The following is a 23,415-nucleotide window of genomic DNA, read 5'->3' as shown; positions in this document are numbered from 1 at the left end:
CAGAGCAGGATCTTGCTGCAGACAGGCTGAGAAGACCCGACAAGGTGGGGTTGGGGGGCATGTAGCACAGGGAAAGGTGTGGGGGGGGGGGTTAGAATGGACTTGGGGAGGCAATGCTATGGGGAGGAGCCTCTGATTGTCACTCCCCTCGAATTGGTCAGCAGCCCAAAGGATTAAATCTCACGGGCTGCATGTTGCGTGCTGGCCTCTCCCACTGCCCATTAATTCAGTGGGGTAGTGGGATGAGGCCCTTAATTGGGCATTAATTGCCCACTAAGGGCCCACTCTTCCACCTGCAGATGGCCAACAAAATTCAGCCCATGGAAAATAGGTGATTTGACGAACAATGATATTACACCACGTAACTTCCAGTAGGAACATCAGGATTTACTTAACTGTAAGATACAAGGAATTATAACAACTGTCACTATAAATTTTTGTCAGTTTACCCAGAGAAGAAACACTCAAAACTTCAGAACACTACAATTAACATGGGGAGTTTTGTGGGTAGAGGGGAAGGGAATGGAAGAGAAGACAGCATAGTTAATTCACCTCAGAGTCCTTCGGTCTGACATAGTTGGATGGGAAAACGCCCACTTTTTCTCCTACAACTCCTGTCCACCAATCACCATCTTTCTTTGTCACAAGAATCACATCTCCTTGCTGGTAAGTTAAATCCCCTGGTTCGTTACTTTCATATGTGTACATAGCAACAAATTCTAAAGAAAGGAAGATGAAAAGCAGATTGAATAATTTCAGAAAAAAAATGAGCACAGTATATTTATTTGTATTGAAGTAGTAATAAATGCTTGGAATAATTTTCGAAGGCAAATCAAAGATGCTCCAAATACTACAGCGAGGGGGCAAATAGTCTTTTCTTGTCATTGCACTTTTTCTGTCATGAGTCGGAACTGCTGACTAATTAATATTAATTCTCAAAAGTTAAAAGCTGTTGAAATAAATGAAAACGTCTTTAAAAAACTGCGCAGTTGTAGCATTTTATCAATTTTCTAGGATGGTAACTTCCACCTTTCCAACAACTGCAACCTGCAAAATTGAGCTGAATCTAGCTTGTGCCTTTTTTGCATTAAGGACCGAAAAACATTAAATTCATGACATCTAACTCCTTGCAACTCACTATAAATTCATGATTAACAGAATTGAATTTATCATGCTTATTTAAAAATTGGTATTTAATGTGAATCTAATTGTTCTAAATTACTACAAAGGCATGCAATTAAAATGTAATTGCCGGTGTGCTAATTAAATCAAGATAAAATAGCATTTTGCTGCTACTTGCACCAATTCTCATGCATGTATACAAATTTCCTGCCAATAGAACTGTAGCCCATCCCAAAGCCACACAATACTTGTAAAAACCAAGGGAGCTCTTCCACTAAGAAAATAAATACTTCTCTATTCTTGTCACTGAGTTTTAATATCCAGTGCTCCAGGTCAAGTACATGCCTTCTTATGTTGCCCAAAAAATATACATTATTTCCAGCATTAAACGAGTAATCTGTATAACACCAGTGTCAGTTCATGGAAAAAAAATCAGAGGGAGGTCAAAACATAGCCTCTGAATGAGATTGCTGATTATCAGTGCCAAATTGTGTCAATTTGGAAATACTGGAAAGGGCTCCATTTATGAAACCTCATTTCAATCACTTACAGCCAGTGGGAGGGTCACTTCATCTTATCAGAGCAGAGTACCAACAATGAAAGTAAAATATTTATCCCACTGTTCCAAATTCTTCAAGAATCTGTTCTTAAGCTGTTTGTACTCCCACCAAATCAGAGCAGTTTGTCTACATATACTACCACTCTCTGCTTCTCAACCTTGGCTTCAGACTCAGATTTCTTAATATCTCAAAGTCAAAACCAAAGGCCAACAATAAAGATATGCTGCCTAAAATAAATAAATGCTACCTAAAATTCACATGACTGCCGACATGTATTGATTAATCTTTCCGGGCAATAATCAACAAGCCAAATTAGAATTTCATGGTCTGTTAACAACAATGACTATACACTTGTGTTAGTGAAATGCAACTAGACTGAAAATCATCCACACACACAGTTAGTTAAATTGTAGACTAGTTATGTTCATTTTCACTCGATTCTAAAACCGACTGCTTCAAAGTTATATTGAGGAGCAGAATTAAAATGATTGACTGGACAATACTATAAGCAGGATTCAACATATATGCACTGCAGATAGATAATTAGTAGTGCAATGTGCATGGACTAAAAATAATATTGGACTAAAACTGCTATTTTTAGCCAAACTACCACTGTGTTCATTCCAAAATAACATGCTAACAAGATTATTCTCTAGGACAAGGCAAGTTTTCAAATCTCTTCACTTTGCAAATGAGACAAGCACTTCCTAATATCTGTGTCAAAGTGAATTCTGCCAGTTTTTACCACTTGTTAATGGTTTTATATTATTAATTTCAGATGCTGAATGTAGCTAGTTGTTTCACAGTTGTGTTATTTGCTGTGCTTAGTGAAGAAAGGTAATACCACCTTAATTTATCAGGTGAGTTTTGCAATTCAGTTATATAGTTACACTTTGAAGTTTTGTTTACTGAACTTTCTTCCCTGCTTTTCAAGGTAGCATCAGAAAAGAGTTTACTTTTCTTAAAAATATATCTTTCAAAGATTTGAAACTAAATATTACTACTAGTTCTACCTGGAACACTAAGAAAGTTAACAAGATTAATAAACACCAGCAAACTTTTTCCCAGACTTGAAACTCGATGTATGACAAATTCTCAACATCAGTGAGAAGATGCATACACTCAAAAGCATCCTGTCATAGAGTCATAGAAGTCTCCAGCCCAGAAAAAGGCCCTTCAGCCCATCGAGTCTTCACCGGTCAAACAAGTACCTAACTATTCTAATCCCATTTTCCAGCACGAGGCCCATAGCCTTGTATACCAAGCAAGTGCATATCCAAATACTTCTTAAATGTAATAGAGTAAGGGGAGAAAACCAGCTAAGTAAACTTCGTATACGAAACATTTCAGGATTTCTTCATGCAACCACCTAGCATTATGACAGTTCACGGAGCAGTTAAAAACCTGAAGCTTCGACAAGATTTTTGCATCAACTTTGTTTAATTACAAAATCAACATCTTAATGATTTACATGGAACTGAGATTTAAGTAGTCTGATGAATCATGATAGTACAATGCAAAAAAGTTCTTAAAACTGCGGTTATTAAAATTAAAGCAAAGTTCTTTTGAACTGAGGAAAACATATTGGTAATATAAAAGCTGCAATATATTTTTTCCATTTCAAGGGGAGGTGTTTAAACTGGGAGTTCCATGCAAAGTTGCAGCCTATAATTAAAGGCTTATCTTTCTTTTGGTGGTGGGGGAATAGTAAATACAGTGCTATGCTAAATCTAAGTGACTATGGCTTAAATTTCCTGAATTGTACTTGCACAGAAAACAAGCCTGTCTCTGCGTCAATCGGGCTGAAAGGAACTGCACAGCACATCTGCCTACACCCAATATAAAAATCACTGTAAAACAAACATGAATGCAACAGTGCTGACAGGAGAAATATATTTTCCGTCATGGAGACTCGCTGTCGCAGCCCCTCGTATCTGCTGCTCTTCTCTTCTATTGTTATAAAGAATGGAAAGGCTTAATCCTTAGGCACACATGGGGGTACTTAAAAAATTTAAGGTACAGAGACTGACAATGCTCAGTGCAGGTCTCTGTACAAAAATGTAAAACGCTAAGAAATCTTTTAAAAAAAGCAAGATTTTTTTTACATCACAAAGAAAGTCACTATCAAATGTTAGAAAACTCAATAACATTATTAGAAATCCAAATCAGGTGACTTTGGACCTTGCTGCACTTAAGTTGTGTAAATTTATTCACAGGTGTCCAGGAATCCCATCGTAATTTTACTTTTGCATGGGGCAGAGCTAAATGAATTAGCAGGCATATTAGATGGGAGTGCTACAAACAATTGAGGGAATTTAATTTTAAATCCAGTGACACACACAAAAACTGCTCAAGTCCGCTCTACCCACAGTTACAGCAAATTCCAGGAAATTCTGGGCTGAAATAATGAAACTTACGTGATTAATTTTTTCAATGTTGCTACAATGGGTGTTCTAAATCTAAAATCTGTTTTTGTTAAGTTGGTTACTGTTATTTTATGAGCCTCCCAATAATAGCTGAATAACGTTTTCAACAAGAGCATAAGGTAGGACCACAGAGCTGAATAAGATATATTAGAACTTAACTGGTATCACAGCAAAGAAAAACAGACATGCACACACTGATGGTTGCAATGTTTCTTAAACATATTGCATTATAACACAGGTTTTGCCATCTGTGTTTAAGCAGAAAATTCTAGTTACCTTCTCCACCAGAAGCAGCAAAGAGTGTCTCTGAAGGGCAAGGAACCCTCAAGTTGGAATCTGAATAAATGAGGACCATTATGGTTTGATCATGTTGAAGGACATACATAAAATATATAATGCAATACAATTTTCTTAAGTTTATATATTGATATCAGATAAGTCAAATCTCTATCTTCTAAACCAAATGCTTGCTCCTAGCCATCAACTAGACAGCACTTAAAGTTTTGATTCGCTTGAAGTGTTAAATGGGTTTGCTATTCTATAGGTCAAGTGCTCAACTGCATTATACTTTTGCTTTGTTCGGAAATGGGGTGGTTGAAAAAAAGAAATAAGAACAGATCTAATTTCATAAAAACACATGGCAACATCTTCCACGGTAGCTCAATGGGTTTACATGAAGATGCACAGGCCAACAAGGTGCCAAGTTTAATTCCTGGGCTGGGGCATGTGCTACAATTGGTTTCAGCACTACTGGTTTAGAAAGCAGTAAATCAGTCAACAGTTCATGTTTCTGATCGCCATCCAGAAACTCCATCTTGTGTGAACATTAGGTACGTTGGCATGGCTGCAATTCTTGGTCTGATCCATTACTTTGCCAACACTCACCGCCAAGGCTCATAATTCAATTCTTGAATAAGAAAGTCATTCTGGTGAAACTGTACCCCTGAAGGGGACATGTTCCAGAAAGGAGGGGAGAAGCATGATAAATAAAAAAAAACTGCACAAAATAGTTGGTGACAAAAATGTGCACAAATTATTAGAGTATAAAGAAAATGGTCAATGCTAGAACACCAAACCTTGAAGGTCCACATGCAAATTATTAGCCTCTAGAGCCAGCTGTGCAAATCCAGCAATTTGTTTTTATTGGCAATGCAAATCAGTTGAAAGGATCAGAATAAACTGAGGCTAAAACTTCAACTGACAAGATTTCCATTAGCATTTAGTGACACTAAATCAAAAGCTATTACCCAACTCTAGTTCTTCATAAACTATTTCTTTGCTGACTTCCACAGTTCATTTAATTTAAATATATGGAGTGAAGTTAGAATTCTACATATCAAGAATGAGAATTCCCACGAACTCATTATCAGGACTTGTTTTGAAAAAGATTTGAGCATTGTAATTTTTTTTTCCTTGAATCTTTTATTTTTAAAAAAGGGAGCATTGGCAGGCTATATGCTACCATGGGTGCCCTCTTGGACAAAGATTCCACTGCAACTCAGTGGATGCTGGATTTAGATATGGTAACTTTAGGCACTCCTGGGCAAGTACTGTCCACAGCTAAGTTTCTTTCGAACTTTCAACCGTATGTAAAAAAGAGGCCACAGCATAACTCGTGTGTAATAAGGGAAGCTTTCCTTTCTGTCAGGAATGGTGAGGAAAATAAAGAACATTGTGGCATGACCAGTAAAGTTGTGGGACATTCAGTTGGCAAGTTAGGGGTCTGATGGATGGAAAGTGAATACAGAGTTTCTAAACCACCTATGTAACATTTCTGTTTGTGAGGTGCAGAGTGTACAAGTCCTTTCTTTACTGGTAAGCTGTTTACTTTTTTTTTAAAAAAAGATCAATCTTGGGATATGAGCATTGTTGGCGAGATTGACATTTACTGCCTGACCATGACAACTTAGTGGGTTGCTATATCACTTCAGAGATAAAAAGTCAACCTCATATGTGCAGTCACATATAGGCCAGATTTTGAAAAATCAACAGGTTTCCTTCCTTAAAAGGAATGAATGAACATGGCATTTTTAAGGTGACCAGTGGCTACATGTGACTTTATACCGACAGGTTTTTAATTAAGATTTTTTCCCCTCAAATTCATAAATTGAAATTAGGTTCTCGGTTTAGTCCAACAATTATCCACCATGCTATTGCAACTGTATTTTGCCATGAGCAATGGGCTGTCAGCTGGAAATTCTGAAGGCTCAGCTCTTGCCAACTTGAGCCTAGGCATTCTGAACTAGTTAAGCATACGGTCCATATCTGACAAGAACAAACTTTATTTGTTTGGAATCTCAGCAGCTTGTATCAGAGACTTTTTTGTAAAGTGCCAGATGCTATGATAAAACTATCCAGAATCGAGTTTCTTTTCTCGCTTTACCGAGCATCACAGGTAAGGTACTAGAAAGCTGTTGGTGTTAATGGAACCACAGTCCAACAGGGTCAATAATTTAGGAAAATTAAAACATATCAGAGAACTGAAACAGGTAGATGGTTCTTCATCAACTTGTGCATAATTTAGCTCCCTCACACTGGTGGATTAAATACACACTCTAAGCCTGCACTCAAATAAGATTAGCACTTATTATTCAAAGAAATATTTATCAAACAAACATAAGGATGCCAATCTCAATTATTTGTCATAGATGAATTTAAGTGCAGTCCTGATGATGAGATTCTCTCCATAACCAAATATTATTTTGCTATAATTTGCTACATTTCTAATATTCTACATATATATTTAAAATTCCGGTATGCCAAGTTACAAAATATACAGTTATAATCGTTATGTTTCTATGTATTTTCAAAGGCATTCAATGCACTTCCTCTTCCATGCAAAGCAACACATCAATAATGCTTCTGAATTGAGGCCATTTTAATCAGAAAACAAAGATTCCAAGTGAGCTACAAAAGCATGACTGGTTCATTAGAAGCGTCAGTGAGATAGTTACTGTACCTTTCCTTGGGAGAAAGGGAGGTCGAGGCGGAGCAGCCTCCTCCCTGCAAGATTCTACAGCAGACATCAGAAAACAAAGAAAAGAACAGTACAGCATGATAAAGTAAAGTGACAACAAGAGTCAAAGTGATGCACAGAAATGAGCAAAAATAGCAATGACAATGTAGTGACAGCGATACAATGTTATAGCTAACAATACATAAAAAAAACTAGAGCAACAATGCAGTAACCTGATTGGAAACAAATTACAATAGACACAATGTCTTGTGGGGTGATACTTGGGGCAGTTGCATAATTCTCTAGGCCGTTAATTAAGAGGCCAAGAAAGACAAATCCCATTTTTATTACATGGGATTCACAAGTTATTTTTTAAAACCAGTTTTGGGATCACGTTCCATGATTTTGCCATTTACAACTCAGGACACTGGTTTTAAATTAAATGGTGTGGCTCTTTTTCAGCTGTCACAGCACAATGGACAAAATGTTTCTAATTTTAAATAATATCCAGAATTCTGAGAACCATGCTTTATCCATTTTTCTTACGAGTTGTAAAACAACTTTTATTAGGATCTTGAATGACATTTTTTGAGAATTTTCAGAAGATAATGGACTATGATTCAGAGTATAATGCATTGTTAACATATGCACGTTGGTAGAAAATTGGCTGGCATAAATCTGAGTTTATAAAATCATAAGGCATATATAATTTCTCTCTGAGCAATCAGGTGATCCAAAACGTTTAAGAGTGTGCAATCCAAGTGACTGAGAAATCCACACAGGTGGAGTTTGTTTTCCCTACTTGGGGAGGACGGTCTTCCCTGATATGGCCACACTCATTTACCCAGAGAGAATAAGCACAGGCTGGCAAAAGGCATGGTTAATTGAATCTCAAGGGTGTGCATGGAGCTTCACCATCTAAGAATAGCATAACTTTTTTGGAAAATCAAGTTTCCTGCTACTTTTCCAGTCAGGACCACCACTTTGACTCTGGGTTATAGAGATTGTATTTTTCCCCAATTGGCTCTAAGGGTTGAATCACCCAATGGCAAGTCTACACAGAGCCCTATTAATACTGCCTTGTCAAGTATCAAGTGCGCTGGAATGCTGTTCACCTTTGTTCTGTGTAGCATGGAGAAATCAGAGCAGTGACTGAGTGCAGCATAATGGGAAAGTCCCTCAGGCAGCTTTTACAATAGCACTGGGGAACACAAGCTACGACAGACTGGTACATAGTGGGGAAGTTGCCAAAACAATTTTTAAAAAGAGTTGTGACATCTGAGTGGCAACTGGACTAGAACAATTGGAGGGAAGAGTTTGAAAAAAGTGACACCATATCTACTGCAGGGGCAGGACTCGGTGGCAGAATCAGAGGTATAAAAACTCAATTCTCCACTTATGTATGTGTGTTTTAATACTCAACTATAAAATAAAGGGCTTCTGAAGTTAAGAATTAATACACAAAGTAAAAAATAAGTCTATATACTTATTTAAAACTTATTAAGTTAAATACACAATGATAGAAGTACGAGTAGAAATCAGATTAAATCCATCTGATGATTGTCATTTAGTATTACAGGTGGTAAAAACTAAATAAATAACTGAAATACAATAAATAAATGTAGAGTATATAGTGCCAATACCGGCACTTGGTTTGAACTGCAGAATGTTGGAATTTGTGAATTGAGGGACAGAGAATTTAACCTGCTCCTACTTAAAAGTCACAATTCAAAATTCATTATGGTACTTAATTCCCACTTCACTAAATTATTTATGCTGCTTAATTTGAACTACTTGGTGCAAAATATGATTTTGAATTATCATGAGTGGCCCATTCAGCAAGTTAGAACAGCTTGCAATAAAGGCAGAAAGAAGGGAAGAAAATTGAGACAATAAAACAACTTTGAAAATAAGGCTGGAAGTTAAGTCTGTACCAAACTGAACATTTTAAATGTTTCTCATATATTACCCATTCCACAACAAAGGCTGATTTTAAAAATGCCACATGAATACAAGCTAATATCCTTGGTTCTAAATTGGGGCTCATCGACTTTCTACAAAATAACACTGTTTTAGACAATATTTTAAAGCGATTGGTGAATCACAATGGTGGTAAGTTTTTGGGTTGTCTTTTGATTCAGGTAAAGCCATGACTCTTGTTCCAGTCACTAACAAAAGCAGTATTGTTATTGGTACACTCACATTGACTTAAATTTTCTTAAGAGCAGCACTTCAGCCTAATTTAAGGCAGAAGTCTTTTGATACCCCAAAACAATGGAGCTGAATTCACATTGCTGATAATCAGTCTACATTTGCCAATTGGTACATATTAAGGAAGAACTCCAAATTCTTAATTTATACTGTTAACTAAATTGAACTGCTTTTAAAAATAACTCTGTCCCCCATATTGGCAGAAAAAAATTACCTGGCAACAACAAATATTTGCAATGTGTACAATATGCTGATTTTGTATTTTATAATGGCAACACCTTTTTGATGAATATGGGAAAATAGCGGTTGGGTATCTGCATGCTTGTGTTTTATGTATTAAATTAATGGGTCACCTGACAAATTAAGATTTTGTTGTTTACACTTTAAAGCTACTTTGAAATTAAGAATATGTTTTAATAGAGTTTGATATTGCCAATTGAATGTATAGTAAATCATATGATGTTTTCATTTCTAGTAAAACCTTTCACAATGCATTAATACATCACAAACATCAACCAATTTAAAACTTCTATTTAATGCAAATATGTCAGGTATCACAAGCCAACTGTGAATCATAAGAATAAAAATTTTAATGAAGCAGCACCAGGTTTCAGCACTATCTACTTTAGTCTTGTGCATTAAATCTGTCACAAGTCAGTGGGTTGCAAATTGAAATTGAAACCGACTTATCTTTTCCTGATACAGTGAAGCTCAGCAATTATGTACTTACCATCACCTTGTGCTGCAGACAACTTTGATGGTGGGGTGGTCATTCTCTTCAGGCTGGGTGGGCTTTCGGAAGAAGTAGAATCCACGCTTCAAAGAGGACAAATGGTTAAGTTGTTATTTGTACATTCTCACACCCTGAATTATATTATTTGTTTTACAGGGTTCTGAAACTGCAATGCTCTGAAATTATAATAATTCACTCAAAAACTAAAACTACCAATGTAAAATAAAACTCCCTTATTGTGATTGATCACGAGTTATCAATTAATTCAGCTTTTGGTTTGCAATTTAAGGAACAGAGGAGTGGAGGCAACAAGGGGTATCAGCTCACTTTTGCTCTCAGGACCAGCAGAATATAATTTTTGCCTTGACAATTGATGCAAAGTTGCAGTTTAAAAGCACAAGTTCCTGAAAAATGTGCTCCAAAATAGTGGTTTTGATTAAAATTCTTCAAATCCATTCAAATTATCTACATTTTCTTTCTTTATTAGATATACCTCTTCTCAAAGAAATCTTCTCCTACATGGCCTCTCCCACATGACCTCCAACTTGTGACTTGTTCCTTCTCATTTAGGCATCTGTACCACATACTGATCTTGTTAACAAGGAGATTGACAATCTGCTCCCAAGCTTCTGCTATCAAAACCATCTGTAGCCCTGAGGTTTCCCCTCCCTGCAGGTGCAGAGAAGTGCCAAGTCTTCATTCAGCACCTGTTCCTGACCAAGGTCAGTTGGCTGCTGTTTGCATAGATCATAGGCACAAATGTACATCGTATCACGGCAACAGACACCCAAAGTTTCACATCAAATCAGTGCTTATAATGTTCAATTTGTTCTGTACAGATTTTAATGAGTCACTTATCGATGTACCCAATATATTGTTGCACTTTAAGTCTCAATTAAAAGCTTTATTTTCGTCCAAGTCCAGAGCAGACATGAATTTCAAATCATGCCAAATCTGTTCCTTGTGTTCTTTGGAATGGATTGCCTTTAAATAAAACAAACTAGTTGTCAATACAACTGGACATTAATTGCAAAATAGACTGCTTGAAAAAAAGTGTTTTTAGGATTTGAAAATGCTTTGAAATTTGATATTTACTTTCAACTGTGTCGCATGTACTGTGCCAACTACATCAATATGCTGTTTTCACAGAAATCCTGGCAGTGCCTTTTCTTTTGGCTACAACAGCATGGGGGAAGTTTGTTTATAAATAAGCCCACGTTCTGAAGACTGTACAATCCTAGCAGTATTTCTTCTCCAAGTTCTACCCAAGCATTCAACTCAATTACCATTTGAAAGTGCGTTAGTTTTTTAAAAAAATAATAAAAAGAATTCTTTAGCTACTCAAATGCTGAATTTCCTGAAGTGATAAGTCAGGCAAGAGTGCACAGTGAAAATCCTAAACCCATATGCTGAATTTCTCTCAGACACAGCATATTAATAAGGAAGGAAAAATTAGAGTATGAGAGAAAGCTAGCTAGAAATATAAAGATGGATAGTGAGAGTTTTTAGTGAGCAGCTCTGAAGGACTTGAAACATTAACTTTTTTTTCTCTCCACAGATGCTACTAGACCTGCTGAGTTTTTCCAGCATTTTGTTTTTGTTTCAGATTTCCAGCATCCACAGTGTTTTGCTTTTAACAAAGTGAGTGTTGGTCTTGTAGAAAGTGAGTCCAGGGAATTAATAATGGAAAGTAAAGAGATGGCAGATGAATTGAACAGGTATTTTGCATTGGTTTTCGCTATAGAGGATGAGAGTGACATCCCAGAAATAGCTGTAGATCAGGAGATGGAAGGGAGGGAGGAACTCAGGAAAATTACAATCAACAGAGAAGTGGTATTGAGCAAATTGTTGGATCTGCAGGCTGACAAATCCAAGGATCCTGATGGACTTCATCCCAGGGTCTTGAAAGAAGTAGTTAGTGAAATAGAGGATGCATTGGTTTTAATTTTCCAAAATTTCCTTGATTCGTGGAAGGCTCCATCAGATTGGAAAATAGCAAATTTAATTCCTTTATCCAGAAAGGGAGGGAGACAGAAGGCAGGAAACTACAGGCCCGTTAGCTTAACATCTGTCATAGGGAAAATGTTTGAAGCTATTATTATTAAAAATGTTGTAGCAAGGCACTTAGAAAAGTCTAAGGCAATCAGGCAGAGTCAACATGGTTTTGTGAAAGGGCAATCACGTTTAACCAATTTATTGAAGTTCTTTGAAGGAGTCGCGTGTGTGGATAATGGGAAACCGGTGGATGTACTATACTTAGATTTCCAGAAGGCATTTGAAAAGGTGCCACATCAAAGGTTATTTCAGAAAATAAAATCTCATGGTGTAGGGGAGGGTAACATATTGGCATGGATAGAAGATTGACTAGCTAACAGGAAGCAGACAGTTGGCTTAAATGGGTCTTTTTCTGGATGGCAGGATGTGACAAGTGGTGTGCCACAGGGATCAGTGCTGCAGCCACAACTTTTTACAACTGATATAAATGACTTGGATGAAGGGACAGATGGTATGGTTGTTAAATTTGCTGACGACACAAAGATAGGTAGGAAAGTAAGTTATAAAGAGGACACAAGGAGGCTACAAAGTGACATAGATAGGTTAAGTGAGCAGGCAATGACCAGGCAAATGGAGTATAATGTGGGCAAAAAGGAACTTGTCCATTTTGGCAGGAAGAATAGAAAATAATCATATCTAAATGGTGAGAGATTGCAGAGCTCAGATTCAGGGGAATCTGGCTGTCCTAGTACATGACTCACAAAAGACTAGTATACAGGTGCAGCAAGTAATTAGGGAAGCTAATAGAATGTTATCATTTACTGCAAGGGGAATTGATTACAAAAGTAAGGAGGTTATGCTTCAGTTGTACAGGGCACTGTTGAGATCATGTCTGAGTACTGTGTACAATATTGGACTCCTTGTTTAAGGAAAGACGTAAATGCATTAAAAGCAGTCCTGAGAAGGTTTGCTAGACTAATACCAGGAATGGGCAGGTTGTCTTATGAAGAAAGGTTGGACAGGTTAGGCTTGTACCTGCTGGAGTTTAGAAGAGTAAGAAGTAGGAGTGGATGTGGAGAGGATATTTCCTCTTGTGGGAGAATCTAGAACTAGGGGTTGCTAATTTAAGACAAAGCTGAGGGGAAATATTTTCTCTCGGAGCCGTGAGTCTTTGGAATTCTCTTCCTCAAAAGGCAATGGAAACAAGGTCTTTGAATATTTTAAACGTAAAGCTAGATAGATTCTTGATTAACAAGGTGGTGAAAGGTTATTGGGGTAGGCAGGAGGTCACAATCAGATCAGCCATGATCTTATTGAAGGGTGGAGCAGGCTTGAAGGGCCGAGTGACCTACTCCTGCTCCTAGTTCATACGTTCAAAAGTCTGGGTTCAGTCAAGTAGAGTTTCTTGCTCTGAATAATAATTATTTTAGATAAAATTAGATAAAATATACTACTGAAATTGCACTCCTTTAGCTGTATTTCAGTTCTACAGGTTCCTGTAGCCCCTCCAATACATTACACAAATAGTTACCTATCTAGATTCATAAGAGTGAGTGTTAGCAGGCTAGCGAACAAAAGCAAAGCACAGCAAACAAAGGCCTTTTAGTCAACCCCACATCTTCAACAAACTGTGTTCAACCAACGTCCTCATGGACTTCAACTGATCTTCTGACAGGTTTTCGCAAACACACCCAAATATCCATCTTTTAGTATTTTATCCTTAATAAACCATCTCTGTCCTAGAATGTCAATACTGTCTTCCTTGTAATGGGAAGTGTGTGTGATTGTTTTGGTGAGAATGTACTTTCCCTAAACCCGTAAATTACAATCGCAAGAAACAGTACATTTATTTTACTGAGAGTTCAGCTGACTATTGTTTAATTGATGCAGAGTTTTGTGAATGCTTATTTCCTTACATCGGTCACTTAGTTTGACATAAGAAAATGTTATAGATATTTTCCAAGCCATTTGCAATGACCTGCCACAGGGACCTTGATCAGGGCAAAACTGCTGCTCAATATCCACAGACATAGCTTTTCCATTGATGACACCTCTTTTTTCTACAGTCTAACCAGATTTGTGATAAACAATACAAACTTCCACTTAAAATTTCAGAGATGGGACCTCGGAGATCTTCTGCAAATGCAAGAATTTTTTTAATACGCTGAATGGCCTGCATCTATCAATTTATCATTCTCCTCAAATTATTCTAGCAAATGCAGGAGATAAATTAGATTGCTTCCAAATCCACTCTGACCACTGCGTATGGACTCTGTGCTCTTCAGTGGGCCATTGAGACTGCCTTGTGTAATGACTTCTATGCATGTATTGCACTACATTTGTTTAGTCCAAGTTGCCTACACTTTCCAGGAGGAAGTTTCATTCTTTATTTGAATACTAGGACAACATAAGCGATATTCCAGTCCTCTGGTACAGCTCCAACGTTGTTGACACTGGGAATTATTTTGCAGAGCTCACCTACTTCCTTCACAACAGAGATCAATCCTGCACTAAAACAATGACAACATGTGCAATTACCAGCAAGCACTGAGATCAGGTAGTGGAACCCATTTTTGGTGGTCTGGGGATACTGAGGCCAATTATAGTTTATTGTCCTGTCAGCTAATATAGGCTACTGATTGAGCCTGGGACCTCTCTGATCTATATGGTTCAATACACAATACCGTGGCTTAATGCGCTGGATCACCGAGGGAAATAAAAATAAGATGTTTCTACGCTGAAGTCAGTTGCCCAGGATTTTATAAAGGTCTTGGATATCAAAGCATATTATATAATTAATAGTCAAGATGAGTTGTCATTAACCTCCAATTTGTAAGGATTGGAAGAATGCAAAATTGCTATTACACATCGCAAAATAGCATTAAAAATCCATTGCAGTGGAGAGGTTGAAGGAGATGGGTCTATCCCCTTCCAAAAGACTCTCAACCATGAGATAATTTGTTTTTCTAAACTCACGCATAATATTTCCAGCTTAAAAATAGCCAGAAACATTAAAGTTCTAATGTGATGATGGCAGATTGTTAGGACATGGATTAGTAGGGCTCTAACGCCCTACAAGACAAGTCCCAATCTCAACTGTGGTGTCATAGATGCAAGGGCTCTACAAGGAAAAGAGGGATCAATTAGGCCATAAACTGTCTGGTTGATGGTCAAATCTTCAGCAATTCAGGCCTGGAAGTAGATCGCAAGGAATGTTACAAGGCACAAACAGAAAAGAAAACTATATCCCTCCTCCCCTCTCCAAATAGAGCAGAAATAAAATGTATCTTTCAAACATGCATCAATCCATACCCCTCAGAATATTACATTTATCTAACAATTATTGTGTTCAGTATCCATAAATGAGCACTTTTTGAATGGATACAAAATGGGAAAAAATACAAATCAACATCTAAAAAGGAAGTGATATGTAAATAGTGGATCATGAAAGCTGGCAACATCAACTTATATTTATATAATATGTTTAACAGAATAAAACATCCCAAGGTGCTTCACAGGAACATTGTAGAACAAAATATGACACCAAACCAGGGGATATTAGGTCAGATGACCAAAAGCTTGCTGAGAGAGATCGGTTTTAAAGGGGTAGGTTTTAAGGAGTATTTTAAAAGAGGAAAGCAATGTGGAGAGGCTTAGGGAGGGAATTCCAGAGCTTGGAGCCTAGGCAATTGAAGGCACAACCACTGAGAGTGGAGCAATTAAAATTGGGAATGAAAAAGAGGATAGGATTTGAGGAGCACAGATAGCTTGGAAAACTGGGGAGGCTGGAGGAGATACACATTTAGGGAGGGGTGAAGCCACGAAGGGATTTGAAAACAAAGAATTTTAAAATCAAGCTTTTGCTTGAGCATGAGCCAATGTAGATCAGCAAGCACAGGGCTGACGGGGGAATGGGACTTACTGCGAGTCAAGGCACAGGTAGCAGACATTTGAATGACCTAAAGTTTGCGTAGGGTAGAATGTGGGAGACCAGCCAGGAGTGTATTGGAATAGTTGAATCTAGCAGTAATTAAGGCATAAATGAGGGTTTCAGCAGGTGATGAGCTGAGACAGCACTGAGGTTGGGCGATGTTACAGCAGTGGAAATAGGTGGTCTCAGTGATGGCATGAATATGAGATCAGAAGCTCATCAAAGAATCTAATGTGGCACCAAGATTGCAAACAGACAGGCTTAATACTGCAATGTTGCCAGGGAGAGGGATGGAATAGGTAACTAAGTTACTGAGTTTGAAGCCATTGTTTTTGGTCCTGCTCCAGTCTTCTCAGTATTTAATTGGAGGAAATTTCTGCTCATCCAGTACTGGATTTGGCATAAGCATGTCTGATAACTTAGCAACTGTGGAGGAGTCAACAGAGGTCATGGTGAGGTAGAACTGGGTGTCATCAGAGTACATGTGAAAACTAATACTGTGCTTCCGGGTGACGTCGCCAAGGGACACCATGTAGAGGAGAAATAGGAGGGCCAATGATCAATCTTTGGAGGTCAGCAGATTAACGGTATGGGAGCAGGAGGATTGGCCACTGTAAGTCATTCTCTGGCTAGGATTAGATAGATAAGAATGGAACCAGGTAACAGCAGTCTTATCCAGCTGGATGACAGAAAAGAAGCACTGGAGGATGATGTGGTCAACTGGGTCAAAGGCTAGAGACTAGTCAAGAAGGATGAGGAGGTTGCCTTTGTCACAGTCACAGAATGTCATTTCTGACTTTGATAAGAACTGCTTCATTACTGTAGCAGGGGCAGAAATCTGATTCAAATATGGAGTTCTCCACACCTGGAATATTAACTGACCATTCCCTGTCAAAAGCTAATCGTTTCAGCATTTTAAGTGCTACTCATCTGCTCTAGTGAATCATATCCAATGTGATCTTATCTTGCTATTTCAGATGCCAAACTTGTCATGCATTTCTAACATTTTCTGTTTTATGTCAGATTTCCAGCATTCACTTTTTAAAACCAACATTAATCATAAGGCCAAAACCATACACAATCTTTAGACCAAAAAAAAGTCAATTTGTAATCCAATTATATTGTAATTAACTGAAGAAAACTAGGAAAGGTCTAAAGGTTTTACACAATATAACGTTCATACCATCTGGTAGCTGGGCTACTGCTTTGGGGTGATAGTCTGGCAGATATTGCTACAGATAACAAGTTCCCAATTTTAGGTTGACCTCACACTCTAATGCAATATCAGGACAGCATCAAGGAAAAGGAATCAAAGTAGCAACGTTAATTCATCAACAGAAATCTAAACTTTTTCTCTTAATTCCTTTATGTGATGAGGGTGTTACTGGCAAGGCCAGCATTTGTTAACCATCCCTAATTGTCCTTGAACCGAGTGGCTTACTTGGCCATTTCAGAGTCAACCACATTTGCAGTGGGTCTGGAGTCACATGTAGGCCAGACCAGGTAAGGACAGCAGATTTTCTTCCCTAAAGGACATTAGTGAACCAGATGAGTTTTTACAACAATCAATGATAGCTTCATGCATACCTGATCGATTTCCTTACAGGTCCTGAAATGAGTTTTACGTAGGATTTGGGGAACCAGCCCTTCTGTCCATGAACTTCTCCAAACCACCACATATCTTGCTGTTCTAAAACTGTTATTATGTCATTTTTGTTGAAGTTGAGGTGATTATCCTTCTTTGCCCGCCAAGGATATAAAGCTTGTGCTTGAAGTCCCTCAACCTTCTCTCCCTGTCAAATAATTAAGAAAAAAGAGCCAATACAGTACTCCAGTTCTGATTGCATTACATTTTTTTCACTGCTCACCACAAGAACCTACAGCCCAGCATAAATGAAACACATCAAATAAGGAAAAACAACATTTTGTTCCAAGTACGTATCTGAGTGTTTCTACAAGATGGCTGAAGCTTGTCGCTATTAAGTGGACGATGAAATGTAAAAGTTATTGGTGAGTCTAAGGATGTTTACTTTAACGAAAAGCCCTTTCCAAGCCTCCGGGCTCTCAAAATCCAAACAGAACAAAGCAGTGATTAAAAAATTAAAATGTAAAGGGGACCAAGTTACCTGGTTTTCAGGAGCTGATGCCCAGTGACATAGGCCATTGCTTGGACCTCCTATTTTAGGAAAGGTGAATCTGCATGCCACAGTGGATCAAAGTGTGGATTTAGTTTCTCAAGGCTAGTTTTTTCATAATTCTGTTGAGACTGATGGCGTGAAGGCATCCTTTCTGCCAACTTTAAGGATCCCGCTTCACTTGAGGTGACCAAACTCAACTCAAAAACCAAATATATTTGTTAAAAACTGACTTAAAGGCTAAGTTGTAAGCTGTCAGTTCACCTAAATTAGCAGATGGATTCAGACAGTTCACAAGTGTGATGCCATATTGTAATTAATGCAATTATTTTATTTAATTGCAGAAATGTCTCACCTTGATCAACGTAAAATTCAATGTTGAAACAAAATTGAAGTGAAGGAGGGAGAAAAGGTGTGCATTACATTAAACTGGCCCAAGGTAAAAATCATATTTTTAAGTTGTTCAGCTTTTGCTCAATTTTCTCCGCACTTCTGCTCAGTTCCTTGCAGGGGTACAGTTAAATGGTTGCATTTCCCTCCGTTATCTTGTTCAAATAGCCATTTACTCATGCCTGACCCTCAACAGTGAATCTTGTTTGGCTGTTTCAATCGTGACAGCATCACAGCCACATCCAATCCTCTCCTCATCTGATATCCAAACACGCAGCACTGGTAAACGTTACAATCAGTAACTGCTAGACAAGCCAGAGATGGGTGTGTTATCTTACCTGTTATGTATGGCCCAGGAATCGGTCAACAAACACCGGGATTGGGGTTTTCTGGCCCGGTCATGGCAAAACCTGCCGCGGGAGATTTGGCAACCCAGCCAAAAGTCCATTGACTTTTGGCAGGACCGGATGATCCCAGTGGCAGGTGGAGCCGGAAGATCCCACCTTGGATAAGCTGACTGATTAAAGAGATCAGTAAGATTGAGTTGTTAGAAGCGTTACTACAGCCAAACATTTTGAGTGCTTTCATGCTTGGACTGCAGTATATTAATGCTGGGTGATTTAAATGGCAAAGTGTTTGTTCCCAAATGCCAACACCAAACAATTCCAGGTCAGGTACAATACAAATGGATCCTGAATAAAGCTGCCTGTATATTTCAAATCCAACTCTTAGAGAAGTATTAGATCAATTACATGCATTGGGTCAATTTCAATCAGAGCAAACCCTTGTAGTCTGACCAAGACATCTAATTTTGTATTTTCTTTTGCTATGAACCCATGGTTGCCTGGAGCTGGGTTGAGTGTACAAGGTCATTTCATTGTGGTCCTATCGCCAGTAAAGAGGCTTCTTTCTCAGCCTGAACTGAATACCAGCCTAAGGCCCAGAGATGAAACAAGTGTGTTTATGGAGTGTAACACCAAATCTTTACTCTTGTAAAAAAATTGCCAATATTTTATATTCAAATTCATTGAATTTAATATTCAAACTATGGTAATACGATGATAGATATGCTCATTTGCACATACTACCTACCTGGCCTAACACAGGTGATGGAGATGATCCAGACACAGTGGCAGGGGTGAAGGCTGATCTTTGCCGAGGTTGCCCTGTAGTAGGAACAGTTAGTGACGGCTGCGTGGCCCAGGCATCCCAATTATCACTCTCAGGTTTCTCACTGCCTGTTGTAGGCCATCTAAGTGAAAACAACGTACAAGAGTTGAAAAGTTGCTTTGTTATACAACTATGTTTTTAAAAATGGTCATCATCATCTTGGTCTTAATAGAACCTCAGCTTATCAAAGTCTTCATACATGGCTATATGTTCCATCACCTGAACTGTACAAACCACCACAGTGGTGGTTTAGCCCAGATTACATAATCTCACTTTGATCTCTCCTTCTACACCTGTAGCACATGGGCACTCATCTTGTTCTCACCTGTCTGTTAATGTCTTCGTTCTTTATCATCTACGCAGGCCCCACAGTAAGTTTGGAAGAGATACCTACAGTCTTTGCACCTGGCAACTGCTCATCCTTCGTGATTGCAAGTTCCACCTCAACTCATCTTGCCCCCTCTCCTGTGTTCATTGTCATCCTGCTACCCCTTAAACTTTTCCTCCTTATAAGCTCTTCCGTCTGTCATGGCAGCCCCCATTTGATCTTGCCATGTCATGTAGCCTCATTATTTCCATTGTCTAAGTCACTGACAAGATCACCTTTATCACACCTGTATATTCCTCACCACTCTCATTCCCTGCCAATCCCATTTTCTTCTGCATTCTACAACAGCACTTTCAAACTTCCAAACTGTTTAGCTTTTGCCCTCTGTTCAACAGAACACTTATCCAGCCACTAATCTGCTCAATCCTATTCTAACCTCTTTTTGACACACACAGCTCCAATAAAATCCTTGCTCTCTCTGGCCTTTCCCTCTGGCATGCCACCTACCACTGCCACTCACCCCATCCCATTCCATTCCTCCTCCCGCCCCCCCCACCACCACCACCCCCAATTCCCTCAAGTCAGCGCAGATTTGAACATTTATGGCAGATAACTGGTTTAGTCATTCATCACCAGATCTGGCTGAGTCACCAAGCTCCATTTGACCTAGCTCTACTCCACTGTATCTTATTTTCATTACCATTTAAGGAGATGTCCTTAAAGCTCTGCAAATTCCTTCCTAAAGCTCTGTGTCTCTCCTTTTTTAAGGCCCTCTTTAAAACCTACCTCCTTAACTAAGCTTTTAGACAGCAATCCGAACATCTCCTTAATATGTAATTGCTTGGTTGATTACACTCCCGGGGCATTTTCCTTTATAAAGCATCGTCTCTGCCCCTGCCTCAGCTAATCTCCTGCTTAAACCCCTCATCCATGCTCATCACCTCCAGCTATCTGAAGGGACTCTGCCAAACAAGGTTGCAGTTTGTAACTAGGTAAGGTTGACTGGACAGGTCTCATTATCGCATGACAGAACATTGCCATTTTCGATTTAAACATAGAATTTAAAACCACAACTAAGATCGTTCATGTTTAAATTCAAAAATGCAGCATTTTCTTTTCAAAACCTGCAGGTATCCATGTATAAAAAAGTTCTACGAGCATCTATCACACTCTTAAGGTAATAGAAATACTATATTTTTCAAACTGGCCTGGAGCTGGAAATGTACCTAGTAATTTAAAAATCCCCTAAACCAAAAAGTAATTAAATGCTGACAGCTTAGGACTTATTTAGACCACTTCCCCACAGAGTAGCTGAGCAGTGACCATGAAGGAAAAGACCTGGTTAGCAGCTAAACATACAAGCATTCTAGGTCCAATATCAATCATCACTCACACATTAAGCCTTCTTTAACTGACTGAGTTAACAATGGGCTATTTGTTGCTCTGGAACCAGACCCCAGCAAGAATTTGAAGAGGCGGAGGAAGGGACTGCCACAATTTCTAACGGTGCTACAAGATAAATCTTAAAAGCTAGAAAAATATTGTGCAAAGACTACTAGACAATATTTTTAGCTTTTAAAAAAGCTTATGTGCCAACTAAAGCTCACAGTGCTATTGACGTCAAATGATTGCTTAATTTGCACTTAACCATCTGGTACATCCATTCAAGAAAAAATGTGCCTGTTATACACCAAGATGTTGCAGCTGTAATTAAACGGCAGTAGTTATATTTGAGAAAACTGAAAACTGTACACTTGTACCTACGTTGAGCTAAAGTCTGCCCAATTGGAGGACATTGCAGGCTCAGTCATTGGCTGCGCAACACTTGCAGCCACCGTATGAGGAGCAATCTTTGCAGTAAGCTTCGTTCCTGGTTGCAAATTGGGTGGCACTTCACTCTCTGGAATCTTCTCTGCATAGTTAGCAGGAAACCATCCAGTTTTTCCTTTGAGTTCACCTCCAAGCCATCCTGGTTCTCCAGTCTGACTTTCGTCCACCTATTAAGAAAAACAATTTAGCAGCGTTGAATTTTGCCTTGAAAGTTAGTCCTCAAAACATTATTGTGTGCCAAGAGAGCAGACTTGAGTTTGCCCTAGAATGACCACACGACTTTACCCGTAATTAAACTTTAGTCTATTGCAGTCAATTCGTAATGGTTGCCTATGTTTTTGATTTGAAAATGAGTATTTAAGAATTTTAATATACCTGTGTCTAACACGTGACAAATATCGCATAGAGTCTATGCATTGGGTCACACTGGGAAAAAGTCTATGAAGCACTGGCATAGACCATAAAAACGATTGATTGGAAAGGAACAGCACTCATTTTATTCTCCCACAGCGGGATTTTCTGGTCCCGCTTAAGTCAATGGACTTTTGAACAGCTTGTCCTATTTTACAGCCCCAACCCCGCTGTGATGGGGCTGTAAAATTCTGCTCATGGCGTCTGACTGCTGACTAAGCATCAGCAAACACATTGGAATCACAAAAATTTTAAGTTTTAGAAATGTTTAAATTTCTCATTTTCCAATAATAAATCAAATTATTTTCCAATTAAGGATAGTGAGCACATTGAAAAGCAAAAAAATTGTTCTAAGAGCTACAACTTGATACCTTTTGAATCCTGAAAATTTATATGCTAACTTTGACACTTAAAAATCACAACATTTGCATGCAGCATCAATATATGGGAGAGGTGGGGGGAAGAATTCCCAGATTTGGAGAAGTGCACAGCCAATGAGATTAACACATGGACTTCACAGACATGCACAGTGAACACATGACAATGCACCATCCCCATAACGTCATCCCCACATTTAGCTTTCTGAACGCCGTTAATGTCCCTTCATCCTCAAGGGATGAAATTTCCAGTTATTAAAACAACCAACTAACCAAATTAATTTTTCACAATCATTTATTTTTAAATATTAACTTGCTAAATCTGACCAGAAGTATCTGCCCATTCTTATTTGAGTTTACTCCTAATTGCCTTATTTAGCGAATTCTAACATTTTTAAATACGGTAGAGAAATGAAAGAGAAGGTGACTACTTTTCTCATGAGAAAGTTAGCAGGTCACAATCGTGACATTTCCACTGCAAGGGGGTTAAATGCCTATCCTCTAAAATTACCATTAGTATTAAATTCATGGCAATTTTGTTGCAGAGTCATCTACTTGGAACTATAATCAGATTTCAGTCAACATAAATTACAAAAATGGAAGAGAATTTCACCCTTTCCCTCAATAACACACAAACAAAGTGCGACTGCAACAATTATCTGCTAGATTGCTGGGCTAGCTATTGCGCCCAATTTAGGGAATTACATTTCAAATTTGTATTTGATACTGTTTATGCCTTTGGCACAACTCAGTATACTTGTCCAGATGCAAATAATATTACACAATTCTGGCATTCAGTTGACTCAAAATATATCATTGTGCCAGTAATCAATAGCTTAC

General features: G+C 38.4%; 1 protein-coding gene across 2 annotated transcripts in view; it reads right to left on the bottom strand.

Moving 5' to 3' along the window:
• The window catches only part of itsn1 (intersectin 1 (SH3 domain protein)), a 188,687-nt gene that overhangs the window by 50,867 nt on the left and 114,405 nt on the right, over positions 1-23,415 (bottom strand). For both annotated transcript variants that reach the window (XM_041210808.1, XM_041210806.1), the window contains exons 20-26: positions 21,722-21,954; positions 19,552-19,711; positions 17,522-17,727; positions 10,006-10,091; positions 7,068-7,121; positions 4,385-4,444; positions 553-719 (exon numbers count right to left, since the gene is read on the bottom strand). In XM_041210808.1, the coding sequence (XP_041066742.1) occupies positions 553-719; positions 4,385-4,444; positions 7,068-7,121; positions 10,006-10,091; positions 17,522-17,727; positions 19,552-19,711; positions 21,722-21,954 (966 nt within the window). The remainder of the gene's footprint in view (positions 1-552; positions 720-4,384; positions 4,445-7,067; positions 7,122-10,005; positions 10,092-17,521; positions 17,728-19,551; positions 19,712-21,721; positions 21,955-23,415) is intronic.

The sequence above is a fragment of the Carcharodon carcharias genome, chromosome 18 (assembly GCF_017639515.1).
Source record: "Carcharodon carcharias isolate sCarCar2 chromosome 18, sCarCar2.pri, whole genome shotgun sequence".
Lineage (NCBI taxonomy): Eukaryota > Metazoa > Chordata > Chondrichthyes > Lamniformes > Lamnidae > Carcharodon > Carcharodon carcharias.
This window is presented reverse-complemented; position numbering and strand designations above follow the sequence as displayed.